Source organism: Podarcis liolepis, assembly GCF_965112155.1.
Source record: "Podarcis liolepis genome assembly, chromosome: 12".
Lineage (NCBI taxonomy): Eukaryota > Metazoa > Chordata > Lepidosauria > Squamata > Lacertidae > Podarcis > Podarcis liolepis.
This window is the reverse complement of record NC_139563.1, coordinates 47,656,601-47,670,331: the sequence shown is the minus strand read 5'-3', so window position 1 is coordinate 47,670,331 and position 13,731 is coordinate 47,656,601. Positions and strand designations below refer to the sequence as shown.

Here is a 13,731-nt window from a genome sequence, read left to right as displayed (position 1 = left end):
AGGAGCTGGAAATCCAGACTGCAAGTTTGCTATTGTGATGGCCAGAGATAAAAACACATCTGCATCCAGGTAAGAAGAAAACCATGATAAAATGTTAAGCCAGGTCTGAAAATGGGTCCATCTAACTCGGTATTGTCTCTGCTAGGAGTTCCCAGACTGTGGTCTGTGAGAGCTGCGCTGCAACCTGTCTGTGAATTTGTGGTTGAAGATGGGAGATGGCACATCCATCACATTAAATATCCATATCGAGTTTGAATTGTATTTGTATTGCTACTTCCTTATATTCTATTTTTATACAAAAGCAGTATCTCCAAATGCAAAACAGATGTTTATATGAAGAGAGGAAGCTCAAGAAGGGCTATGGCATGCAAGAAGAGGCCGTCACCACTACAAAGTGACCAAGGGGGAAGACCACCTTGTGTCCCTCCTGGCCGGCATGCTGGGGCAGAAGGTGCCCAAGTCAGTCTCATGCAAGTACATGCATGCAACTGCACAATACCTTGCATGAGCCTTGTCCTCCAGCATCCGTGCTCACACTGCCTGAACTTGGACCAGTCAGTAGCTATGGCCTGCATGGCACTGAACAAGACACCTCTCTGCCTTCCCATCCCTGCGATAGAAGACCCATAGGTTAGGTACGCTTTGCATACTTTGCAAGCCAAGAGGTTCGATCCTTGGCATCTCCGTGAACAGCTGGTAAAGACCCCTGCTGGGAATCCTGTGGAGCTTTTGCCCATCAGGCGCTGTGGGTTAAACCACACAGCCTAGGGCTTGCCGATCAGAAGGTCGGCAGTTTGAATCCCCGCGATGGGGTGAGCTCCCGTTGCTCGGTCCCTCCTCCTGCCCACCTAGCAGTTCGAAAGCACATCAAAGTGCAAGTAGATAAATAGGTACCGCTCCGGCAGGAAGGTAAACGGCGTTTCCGTGCACTGCTCTGGTTTCGCCAGAAGTGGCTTAGTCATGCTGGCCCCATGACCTGGAAGCTGTACGCCTGCTCCCTCGGCCAGTAAAGCGAGATGAGCGCCACAACTCCAGAGTCGTCCGTGATTGGACCTAATGGTCAGGGGTCCCTTTACAGACCAGAGAGGGGGAACCTTTTTAAGTCTGAGGGACATATATCCTTCTGGGCCACCCTCAGAAAGGGGCCACACTGCGGTAGAGGCGATAGCAGGCAGAGCAACAAATGTGCGGGTTACCTTTGTGCAGCAGGCAACACATTCTCATGTCCCTCTATCTTGCCAGAGTTCCAGCTAGGCAAAAATAGTGCAAAGCGGGGTCGGTGAGTGGCAGGGCCTCAGGAAAGTTCCAAGGGCCAGATTGAAAGGTCTGAAGGGCCAGATTGAGCCTCCAGGTCTGAGCTTCCCTATTCCTGGTGTAGACAATACTGGACCAATGGCAGCTTTCTGTGTCCATTAATAGTCAGCAGTTTCTGTGTTCATTAATACTCAGCTGCTGCTCAAGAGGTAGAGGTAATAAAAGTTTAGTTGCCAGATTTCTAGTTTCAGTGCCTCTCTCTCAGGGCCGGATTTAGGTTTGATGAGGCCCTAAGCTACTGAAGGTAATTGAACCCTTTATATTTCCAGCTGTCCTTTGTCAACAACAAGTTGTCCCTTTATTGTGTGTTGAATATATTATATATGGTAATTTATGGACCTAATAGGTATCTAAACCCATTTGCACATAACAAAGTATGTATTTTATCAAAGTATGTCCACTTTTTTTTTCCTTTAAAATTTTTGGGGCCCCCAAGAGAGTGGAGCCCTAAGCTATAGCTTGTTTAGCTTATACATAAATCAGGTACGGCGCTCTCCATCTCTCTCTCATATCTGTTTTTTTTAAAACTCACAGTTAATTCCCAGCACCACTTTTTTATTTTTTTAGATATAAACAGCACAGTATGATCATTGTGCCAATGGATACACCGGGTGTCAAACTTATAAGGCCTCTTTCAGTCTTTGGATACTGGGGTAAGTTGGTTTGCCAAGTACTTATGATCATCATTGTCATCATCAAGCATCTTCCAAGCGCTTGGATTTGGCTCCTAGATCTCGGTGCCCTAACTGGTCTGAGCTGTTGCTTTAATTCAGGCATAGGCAAACTTGGCCCTCCAGATGTTTTGAGACTACAGTCCCATCATCCCTGACCACTGGTCCTGCTAGCTAGGGATCATGGGAGTTGTAGGCCAAAAACATCTGGAGGGCCAAGTTTGCCTATGCCTGCTTTAATTTAAACCACTAAATAAATGGGTGTCCCTTACTCTCATGTCTTGATGCTCTGTCGCTGGACTGGAGACACTTAAGACTCACAGAATCGTAGAGTTTGAAGGGACTACAAGGGTCATCAACCCCCTGCAATGCAGGGCTATTTTGCACAATGTGGGACTCGAACCCACAACCTTTGATTAAGCTGTACTGACATAGCTATCCCAGTAGCTCATGCAGCTGCTGCTGTTGGGCTGCTATACTGTGCATAATGTACATACTGGTCGGCGGTTCGAATCCCCGCGATGGGGTGAGCTCCCGTTGCTCGGCTCGGTCCCTGTTCCTGCCCACCTAGCAGTTCTAAAACACATCAAAGTGCAAGTAGATAAATAGGTACTGCTCCGGCAGGAAGGTAAATGGTGTTTCCGTGCGCTGCTCTGGTTCGCCAGAAACGGCTTAGTCATGCTGGCCACATGACTGTACGCTGGCTCCCTCGGCCAGTAAAGTGAGATGAGCGCCGCAACCCCAGAGTCGGCCACGACTGGACCTAATGGTCAGGGGTCCCTTTATATACTGACGCTAGCAATTTCCCTCAGTTGACACTTGCCTTTGTTCTTTTCACAACTTTATAGATTATTTCCATGGTGGACATTTTGAGGTGCATTTTAACAACGTCCGGGTACCTGCCTCTCATTTAATCCTTGGTGAGTCTCAACATTTCTTTGCTAGAGAATTTTTTTTTATGTTTGATGTTTTATATATGCTGTAAGTCGCCCAGAGTTGGTGGGGAAGACCCAGCCAGATGGGTGGGGTATAAATAATAAAAAGTATTATTATTTATTATTACAGAGCTCTGCAAAACTCTTCCCACCTGGTGCCCTGTGTATGTTTTGGGCTCCAACTCTGATCAGCCCCGGCTAGCCTGGGGTTGGTGGGAGTTCTCATTCAAAACATCTGGACAAACTGACCTCGTCTAAGGTCATTTTTTTTCCATGTTCCCATGTATCCCCACTGAAACTTCAGCAATCTCTCCACTGTTACGTGCTAGCTATGGAACAACACCACATTAGTGGTGCCAATGCAATCTCATTCCCAGAAAGGCAAAGAACCTTTCTGTCTCTCTCTGTCTCTCTGAACCCAGGAGAAGGAAGAGGATTTGAAATCGCGCAAGGAAGACTTGGACCAGGCCGCATACATCATTGCATGCGGTCCATAGGGGCAGCTGAAACTGCTCTGCAGATCCTGTGCAAGCGCTCAGCCCAGAGGGTGGCATTTGGGAAGAAGCTCTACCATCATGTGAGTTGTCTCTCTACTTCAGTAGGTGTAACTCTTTTCTTAACTCAAAGGTGTGTCAGATCCAGTGACAGGAGGCGTCGCTAAAGCTTCAGTAGTACGCTAGGAAGCAGAATGTTTATGTGCTAGATAAGAGACAATTTTGAACTAGATGGACCAATAGTCTGATGTTGCGCAAGGCGGGTCCCTGTGTTCTCGTGCTGTTCAAAATATCTCATGAACGGAACCACTGGGCAGCAGGGACTGGGAAAAAATAAAATAAAATTGAGAATACAGGCTTCCTCTCATTTATGCAAGGGTCACGGTGCATGTTACAGGGACACGGGTGGCGCTGTGGGTTAAACCACAGAGCCTAGGATTTGCCAATCAGAAGGTCGGTGGTTCGAATCCCCACGATGGGGTGAGCTCCTGTTGCTCGGTCCCTGCCCCTGCCAACTAGCAGTTCGAAAGCATGTCAAAGTGCAAGTAGATAAATAGGTACCACTCCAGCGGGAAGGTAAACGGCGTTTCCGTGTGCTGCTCTGGTTCGCCAGAAGCGGCTTAGTCATGCTGGCCACATGACCCGGAAGCTGTACGCCGGCTCCCTCGGCAAATAAAGCGAGATGAGCGCCACAACCCCAGAGTCGGCCACAACTGGACCTTTACCTTACATGGTGCATGTCAGCAGAGCATGCATAACACCCTGTTCTGCCCCTGCCCTGCCCTCTTCCGGTGCTGAACATGGCGTTCCAATTGCGATTGCACATGCATTGAATGCGCACAAAATGGGAGTTGCTTGTAAAGTTTTTCAAAGTCATTTAGCTCCTATAGTTTCTATCACCAGCTAGTTTTAGCAGGCATCAGTGTACTGTGGTTCACGAGCATGATTCTTCAAATCAGTGACCCAGTGTGGTGTAGTGGTTAAGAACAGTAGTCTCGTAATCTGGTGAACCGGGTTCGCTTCCCCGCTCCTCCACATGCAGCTGCTGGGTGACCTTGGGCTAGTCACGCTTCTTTGAAGTCTGTCAGCCCCACTCACCTCACAGAGTGTTTGTTGTGGGGGAGGAAGGGAAAGGAGAATGTTAGCCGCTTTGAGACTCCTTCGGGTAGTGATAAAGCGGGATATCAAATCCAAACACTACTACTTCTTCTTCAAATCATCTTCCAACTGGAGGTATGTATTCTGATACTGTCCAAAACTGCAGATCTATATTAAGTATCCATGTTCAAGTAAGACCACTAGTAGGTGTAATGAGATTGGTTGTGTTACTTAAGCGGGGTGCTAATTTTCACTTTTCTTTGGTTATCCTTACGACTGCAGGAAGTTGTCGCTCACTGGATTGCTGAATGCCGCATTGCTATCGAACAGGCAAGACTGCTGACGTTGAAAGCAGCCAGCAAAATAGATGCCATGGGCAACAAAGAAGCCAGAAAAGAGGTAACAGGGCAAGTGCTGCAAGCTGGAGAAAATAGCATCTTGTTAGCAGATGTGTCTTAAGCCAGGGGTAACTGGGGTGGAGTCCTCCAGAGATTGTGGACTACAGCTCCTATCATCCTTGACCACTGGCTATGCTGGCTTGGGGCTCATGGGATAGCACTATCTTGGCTTTCCTGACCTAGGAATTAGAATTTCACCATCTCTGCCAATAGCAAAAAAATCCATTATTTCATACCTGGACAATCCCACCTGTGTGTACAGTTGTACCTTGAATCCTGAATGCCTTGCAAGTCGAACGTTTTGGCTCCTGAATGCCGCAAACCCAGAAGTGAGTGTTCCGGTTTGCGAATGTTCTTTGGAACCCAAATGTCTGCTGCGGCTTCTGATTGGCTGCAGGAACTTCCTGCAGCCAATCGGAAGCCATGCCTTGGTTTCCAAACGTTTTGGAAGTTGAACGGATTCTGTTTGACTTCCAAGGTACGCCTGTATTTTGGCAAATACAGCAACCTTGTAATTTTTCTTGGCGGACATGTCATGGATTTAGTGCAAGCCGCCTTGGCTCAGGCGCACAGCATCTATTTTGGATGCAGAAGGTCACCCTGCCTGGAAAGCCCCTGCCAGTCAGTGCAGGAGGACCAGTGGTATGACTTGTTCCTACGCATGGCAGACCATTCCAATAAGACTTATGGCAATCACCACAGTCTTCCAGCTTTCAAGAAAGCAAACAGAATTTGATCAGGAACTGCATTTTTTGTTTCAATTCAATGCTGTTTCATTACCTTTGTGCCCTTATCTCTAGCGAGCACCCAGTGGGCTTCATGGCTGAGTAGATATTTCAGCTTGGGTCTCCTGATCTGAGTCTGACCCTCTAGCTATGTGCTACAAAGATCGCTTTGGCTATTCTTATTCAACTGTGGCTATCGACAAGTTCAACTGGAAGACCACCAAATTCTCAACAATCAGCGTTCTTGCTTAAGCTGGCTGGATTAGATTGGCTCCGTATGATCTGGATTTTCTCAGAAACAACTTTTAGTAAGCACTCTAGAAATTACAACCTCCCACTACACCATCAAGCATGCTGCTTTTGTCTATGTTGTCCTGCACCCAGAGTCGTCCTGGCTTTTAGGCAAGTTGCAAAACAGCAAACACAAACGCTCACAAATGTGTCCAGCGGCAAGGGGGTGCTTCACATGCTTTCTGAACTGCAAGCCTGCTTGTTGTCATAGGGTTTCACTTGTTTGTTCATGAGCAAATATTTTTTTAAAAAGCTTTTCTTCATCTTTACAGGTTGCAATGATCAAAGTGGTGGCTCCCCGAGCAGTCCTTAAAGTGATTGACTGCGCCATTCAAGTTTGTGGAGGTGCCGGAGTCTCTCAAGACTTCCCACTGGCTGAAATGTAAGTGAAAGATACTCTTAGGAGAGGCTAATATTGTAAGCCAAACACATCCCACGAGCTGTGTGTGGTGGCTCAGTAGAGGCTCAATGCTCCTCCTTTAGCTGCCAACACACGGGCGTCGTGTCAGGCTCCTGCACATATAGCTCCTGCACAAGCTCCTGTTTGCACATAAAGCTGAGCCATAGTTTACTTTAACCATGGTTTGTTCAACAAACCACAAGTTGTCTCGCAGGTGAGATAACAAGCCTTGTTTCTCCAAAGCTTGCTCTTGCTTTGGGTCTCAGTTACTTGGAAGCACATGGGGTAAGGTGGAAGAGGTGATCCAACAAACCATGCTTAATCTAAGCTGTTGGGACTGAATTAAAAAATTTCCTTTGCTCATTCTAATCTAAAAAAAATTAGGATTTTTTTTTTAAAAAGGTATAGTAGCTGAGCTTAGTTTTATTTAAAGAATGTATCTAGTGCTCTCTTATTCAAAAGTCGCTCTGAGAGTAATAAAAAATTAAAATTCACAATACAAGCTTTTGAGCCGTAAGTGTTATATGCGTTTATAGTCTTTTTATCCTGGGAATTTTGCCCTAGCAGAAATCCATGTACAGTACTGTATCCCACAACTTTTGCATGGTGGGGTTGGTTGGATTTGACCTACAAAGTCCTTTCCAAAGCCGAATCTGTATATGGCATTATTCTTATAAACTGCTTGGAGGTGTATAACAAAGCAGTGTTAAAAGTGTTTTTTAAATAAAAAAAGATTCTGCTGAAGATGCACATTTTAAAAGCCCCACTGACTGTGCTGAAAGAGCCAAGATGCTCATGAGACTTACAGCGGTCTCCAACTTGTTTGCCTCCAGGTGTTCCTGACTACAACTCCCATCAGTTTTGGCCAGCATAGTCAGTGGTGAGGGGAGTTGTAGTCTTGCAACATCTGGAGGGCACCAGCTTGGGCTAGAGTATGAAGTCTGTATCATCGAAAGCCGTCCTTGGTATGTTAAGAGAAAGTGGGGAGTGACAGAGCACGAGACTTTTGACTCAGGGTTCATGGGTTTGAGCCTCGCAATTCCCTTCTAACTCGACAATTCTATATAATTAGAGGTAGAGACCTAAGGTATAAACCAGCAAGCCTTCCTGTTGTGGTGTTGAAATGGCCAGACCATCTGCAACTGCTCTGTTCCTCCTGCAGGTTTGCCTACATCCGGACGTTACGCATAGCAGACGGGCCCGATGAAGTTCACCTCTCCGTAATTGCAAGACAAGAGCTGCAGGACCAAGCGAAACATCTGAGTGCACATCTGTAATATTTTGCTTGCTTGAAGTCGTGATGGTACCACAATCATTTTAAACCATTTTCTTTAAGTTAGGCTGAAAGCTTATGGGGCAGGGGACTGTAGATTTGACACTGTTCTCAATTATGGATATTTCGTAAGTAAACTTTTACTAATTCTACTAGCAACAATTGCTTTACTGATACTTTCACTTGCAGACAAAATGGATTCACTCAGAAGCTTGCGTGTTGGGCCATCTAAACCCAAGAGGGAAGGTCTAGAATAGGTCTGCCATCAGAATTTTGATACCTTTCCCTGCAGTTGGTGGGTTGCATAAAATGTAAGATTCCTACTCAACTGCACACTGGGTTTTGCTCCTTCTGTTGTTGTTTTTAAAGCAGGGGTGGGACATTTATTCAGCCCCAAGAGATGCATTCCCAGCAGGGAGTCCCCAGCTGCTGTTGGACTACAACTCCCATCATCCCTAGCTAGCAGGACCAGTGGTCAGGGATGATGGGAATCGTAGTCAAGTAACATTTTGTGTGCCATCTAAGATGCAGGTTTGGTTCTCTCGCCCTCAAAATAGATTTCAGGTATCGAACCCTCATTTTCTTTCCAGCTTTACAAAGGAATAGAACAGCAGAAGTACAAGTCTGTCACATTAACAGTTCAGTTCCCTTTATTTTTTAAAATTTTATGTACATACGAATGATCTGTATAATGTACATTCAATATAGAAAGTTTTATATACTGGATAATGTATAGAACATATCACAATTACACTATGCTTTTTATATATAACATGTTAACGTCATTTTTAAATAGGTTTTTTTTTTTGCTGCATTTTAATTTTTCAATTTGGTAAAGCCAGTTATACATACAAATATCTTGTTAGGTCTGGTGAAGGAAATGTTAATGATTGAGGAGAGAGGCAAACACCAAGTCTGTCAAGTTTTGGGAGGATTATCTTGTCCAACTTGGAGAGGAGTAGGAGGATCAAGTGATTTAGCCCAATTTCTTCGAGACTGCAGTTCAACTTCAGTCATGCTTAGCTCATAAAATACAAAAAACTAGGAAAAAGTGTTTCGATTCACAGTCTTGTAAACAAAAATATAAAGGAACAAAAAAATGTGCTTACGTACAGCAAGAAACAAAAACTTCTTGCGTACCCCTTTAGGCTGATCCCCAAAGTACTTTCTTCTTATGTTACAGTGTGATAGAATCGTGGAACCTTGTCTTTCCCCCCTAAAAAAAATATATTCATAGAAAAAGGAATAACACTGTCATGAAACTGGAAAGGCAGGCAGAAATCTGTTCCGGTGGACAGGCCAAGGAATGGGGCCTTCCTCACCCCCGCCAGTCTGTTTCGGAGTCTCTTGCATTTAATTTCCTTTAGCTGTGGTCTCCAGCTTCGTGGTCTACTGGAGGGGGGACACTGGGCAGAACCGATGAAGACCTCCCTGCAGTAAGATAGCCAGCAACTCCAGGACCTGTACCAGGGGGGAAAGATAGGAAGGAACAAACAGTTTTCTTTAAAACGCTGTATCATTAACATGAGTGTTTTCAAAGTTGTTAGTTCTGATCAGACAAACCAGAGTGATCTGTCTTACCCATGACATTTGTGTCCAGCTTACACTTATCTAGATTGATACACGTTACTGGAGATCAGATTTCCATATCACCAGTCACTATGTTATCTAGGATTTATGTTTTAACTCAACTGCAATAATATATGCACAAAAATATACATATACACATACACAAACACACATACATGTACCAGAGGTTTTCAAACTATGGTCAGTCTGCAGAAAGGTTGCAAAACAGACAAGATTATCTGAACTTCACCCTAAACTTGATTTGTTTTTTAGGCTGTTTGGACCAGGGCAGGATGATTAAACTCGCCAATGAGATGATGGGTCAGTTGTTTACATAATAAGCCTACTAGCTTTGTCGATTAGAGGTACCTCTCATTTTTTGCAACAATGCTAGTGTGGAAGCAAAAAATGTTGCTTGCTTTCATAGTTAATCTATCCATCATATTAGAAAGGCAAGGCTAGATTGTTCTTTTGCGCTATAGAAGAAAATACTAAATGGCCCGTTGAGACTCCCTGCAAATTTTGCAAGTGGTCCGTGTGGGGGGAAGAGTTTGAGAACCACTGATACGTACCCTCAGGCACCTACCATTTGGAACCCTGATGTCACAATCGCAGGGGAATAAAAATCACGAGTTCCAAAACGTGGCATTGCGCAATGTTCTACAACAGTCACATGTCCGCTACCACTGTACTGCCATGCAGCTAAGGAAGCATTTCGTTCTAGGAACTGCGCCGATGCAGCATGCACTGAGCAAAGTGGTATCTACCTGCTTTTAGAGAGTGCTAGAGAGAAGTTTAGCAAGCTGCCTGCCAAAGTAGATCTAAAGCCCACTTCTGAGATGAAGAGGACTGCTACCAGATAGAAGGGAAGGAGAGGAGATACCTGGGGGAGAAAGAAACCAGACGCAAGGGAGGTACAGACAGCAAAGCACTTGGAAGCAAAAGTGAAGCATCACTCCGTAGTGTCCCGAGGTGGCTTGTAACGGACCCATTAATCATTTGCCCCCTTCAAATTTCTACCCTGGATATGTCCAGAATTAAAACTGAAGTCCAGTTGGAGCATCCATTGCTCCTTGTGGCCCCCTTTCCAACCTTACAATTCTACAATCAAATTAAGGGGGCTGAATTAAGATGTTATCCCAGAATAAACAAGCCACATGATACACAAAAGAAGGGAAACACAACAGGAAAAGCCTAAATTAGAATGTTTACTGACCAGTGAGGTATCCTGCTGTTTGAGTCTCAGAAATGAACAAGTCATGTTTCTGATCTTTGAAGGCACTCCACACAGAGGAACGAGAGAGTATTTCATTCACCTGCAAGACACATAAAGCTCAGGAAACGTTTGTTTCATTTCCCCTGTTGTTCTTTGTAACTGGCTGCTGTCATTATGAAATTGACCCTGCCATTAGCAGCAGCTTTTGTAATTGCACAAATCTGGAGCATTTTTTTGGGGGGGTGTGTGTGTCAAAAATACAAAATGCAGATACCTCAACTGAAAGGAATTCAGGGTGCTTTACCTGCTCTCCATACTGTAGACTGCGAGACATAGATTTCAAAGCTTTAACGATCTGAGCTTTCGTGGCCGAGGGGCTTTCCAGATTCTCAAGACCGACGCCTTCAAGCAATCGCAGGAGGTATGGAACCAACTCTACTTTCAAAGCCTGCAAAACAAGGTTACAGGGTACTTAATGATAGCCCAAGGGCGTTCCAAAGCAAGAAATGCTCCTATCCATCAGGCAGGTGAAAAAGAACTGATGGACCGAGCCTGCCTCCTAAAATTCTTTGCTCTCCTGCCTAACTCAACAACTCAGGTCATCTCAAATATGGCCACCCAGAACCACTGCAAAAAGACTAAAGGATGAATTCACCACCTTCCCCAACGTTCCAACAGTAATTCCACATGATTTTATGGTAAAGACAACTCCAGCTCTAATAGACAGATAGGTACAGTTGTACCTCGGCTCCCAAACACAGCAAACCCAGAAGTGATTGTTCCAGTTTGCAAACGTTCTTCTGGAAGCCAAACGTCCAATGGGGCTTCCACAGCTTCTGATTGGCTTTCATTCCATTCAACTTCCAAGGTACGACTGTACTACCCAAATCTTCATCAGTGACTGAGGAGGTAATGAGTGGCATGTACCATTGGAGTTAGTCTTGCCCTGAGATGCAGGATTATTGCTGTACGCAAATGCCTTTTTCTACACCAGATTCATTTTCTGCACAAGCATGTGCCTCTGTTTGGCCATTCAATACACACTGCTCCTACTGGTAAGGTACTCCAAACAGCAAATGTTAGGAACTCTGCATTTAGTGTTGCACACGGAACTCTGCCAATAACTCAGGGAGATATTTATGGTGTATTACGGATATCAGCATGCATGGCAACATCCCTGTGGTGTGGTCACTCTTAGAAAATACGGATACATGTGTGAGCGAATGAGCAAGGATGCATGTTAATGCAAGGACATTCCACCCGCAGCTTTGCAAAGCGAGCCTCACTTTTTCTTGTTGCCCTAAGCAACCCACACACAAGCTGCCACAGGGAAATGCTTTCATTCCACACCACTCCACACAACACCACGAAGCTAGCGTAACAAATTGAATGGAATACATATTTAGATTGCTATACAAATGCCTTTAAAGGGCACGGTTCCGGCTTGCTTACTTGGACTACAAGATCATTTTGTTCCTTTTGAAACATTCGATTAAGTGCCTCGCAGGCTACTCCAATCGTATCTGGCCGTTTCTTCATTCCATTCATCACGGGTCCAATGGTCTCTAGCGCTGCCATTGAGCGAACACAAAGCTGTGGAGGGGAAAAGCAGCTTTATTTAGGCTGTTGAAGATTCTCATTTAAAAGATGAGGTTACAAGACCCAAGAAATGTCTAGCACAGGGGTAGGCAATCTAAGGCCCTGGGGCCGGATGCGGCCCAATCGCCTTCAAAATCCGGCCTGTGGACGGTCTGGGAATCAGCATGTTTTTACATGAGCAGAATGTGTCCTTTTATTTAAAATGCATCTCTGGGTTATTTGTGGGGCATAGGAATTCATTCATTTCTCCCCCCCCCCCCAATTTAGTCCGGCCCCCCACAAGGTCTGAGGGACATAGGACCGGCCCATGGCTAAAAAAGGTTGCTGACCCCTCGTCTAGCATACCAACTTGAGTTAACACCCATTTTCCAACCTGGGCTGCAGAAGTAGTAGGCAACATTCCTTAAGGCTAATTGCTGCTAATTTTCCATACCCTGGATTAATTCAAACTATTGGTTGATAGAGAGTTCAAACAACTAGGCAACCAACATATTTTAGGGCACCACATCAGGATAGTGTTGGGGTTGCTACATACTGAGAGACTGGAAGCAACAGTTTGCCTGCAATGTAAATAGGTTAAAGCATGCATGGACCTGATCTCTTCAACTGACTGAGTTGACAGTTTTATATACTATGATCCCAGCTGGAGACAATCTAATCTAGGGTGTAATATGAGTTAAATTGAACCCTGCTTTATACTGTGCCTAGCTAGATTTACCATCCCTGGTACTGGTTTCAGGGGGGGAAACATTTGAAATCCAATCTACATCATCAGGAACATACAACAAGCACCTGAGATGAAAGTTCTTCCAGCAAACAATAACACAATAAACCCATATCCTCATACCTCATTATCAGACAGCATGTGTATGACACGCATTGCGCTTTTCGGAATGGCGTTGTTCTTGTGATTCAGGGCCTGGAGAATCTTGGGAAGATGACCAAGAGGGGGAACTTGGTCTGCCAGCTGAGGCTGAGCACTAAAGAGGCACACCGTCGCTGTTGTTAAAGTTTCTAAAGTTTCCCCCTGTTTCGGAACACAAAGCACAGAGCAAGTCAATGAAATTTCCTGCTCCACTATTGAAGTCAGTCAACAAGCGGCCAGTTTACAATCAACCGTTTAATGACACTCGGGAGTTGCATGTATGAACATCTTGATTAATTTGTGGGAACGTAGGCTTATCTTAAAGGGACACAGGTGGGGCTGTGGTCTAAACCACAGAGCCTAGGGCTTGCCGATCAGAAGGTTGGCGGTTCGAATCCCTGCAACGGGGTGAGCCCCCTTTGTTCGGTCCCTGCTCCTGCCCACCTAGCAGTTCGAAAGCACATCAAAGTGCAAGTAGATAAATAGGTACCACTCTGGCGGGAAGGTAAACGGCGTTTCCATGCGCTGCTCTGGTTCACCAGAAGCAGCTTAGTCATGCTGGCCACATGACTCGGAAGCTGTCTGCAGACAAACTCCCTCGGCCAGTAAAGCCAGATGAGCGCCGCAACCCCAGAGTCATCCGCGACTGGACCTAATGGTCAGGGGTACTTTTACCTTGTTAAGAAGCAGAGAATGACAGCCATAACCTGAAGAATAAGAACTTCTTCAACGTACTGAGCAGTTACCGTTTCTTCGGTCAGAATCTTGTATGGGGAAAACCCAAACTGCACGCACAGATGTAATGCATGTGCATAAGCTGTTTCGAACAGCTGCCTGATCACTTATGCAACTGCATGCCGCACAACGGCTTGTGCTAGGATGC

At 45.3% G+C, this 13,731-nt stretch overlaps 2 protein-coding genes across 4 annotated transcripts in view; one reads left to right on the top strand and one right to left on the bottom strand.

The window, feature by feature from the left end:
* Positions 1–8,371, top strand: part of ACAD11 (acyl-CoA dehydrogenase family member 11) — a gene marked incomplete at its 5' end in the record, with an annotated part of 38,658 nt that extends 30,287 nt beyond the window's left edge. Inside the window, 7 exons of the mRNA XM_083468132.1 lie at positions 3–69; positions 1,882–1,967; positions 2,834–2,905; positions 3,343–3,497; positions 4,795–4,911; positions 6,199–6,308; positions 7,489–8,371. Of these exons, the coding sequence (XP_083324258.1) occupies positions 3–69; positions 1,882–1,967; positions 2,834–2,905; positions 3,343–3,497; positions 4,795–4,911; positions 6,199–6,308; positions 7,489–7,603 (722 nt within the window). The 3' untranslated portion in view covers positions 7,604–8,371. The remainder of the gene's footprint in view (positions 1–2; positions 70–1,881; positions 1,968–2,833; positions 2,906–3,342; positions 3,498–4,794; positions 4,912–6,198; positions 6,309–7,488) is intronic.
* DNAJC13 (DnaJ heat shock protein family (Hsp40) member C13) overlaps positions 8,232–13,731 on the bottom strand; it is a 63,179-nt gene continuing 57,679 nt past the window's right edge. For 2 of the 3 annotated variants that reach the window (XM_083467748.1, XM_083467749.1), the window contains 5 exons: positions 12,831–13,010; positions 11,837–11,977; positions 10,689–10,832; positions 10,385–10,484; positions 8,232–9,060 (listed from right to left, as the gene is read on the bottom strand). In XM_083467748.1, the coding sequence (XP_083323874.1) occupies positions 8,963–9,060; positions 10,385–10,484; positions 10,689–10,832; positions 11,837–11,977; positions 12,831–13,010 (663 nt within the window). In that variant the 3' untranslated portion in view covers positions 8,232–8,962. Of the gene's footprint in view, positions 9,061–9,935; positions 10,052–10,384; positions 10,485–10,688; positions 10,833–11,836; positions 11,978–12,830; positions 13,011–13,731 lie in introns of all 3 variants that reach the window. The other variant, XR_014517653.1, reaches the window with a different exon arrangement.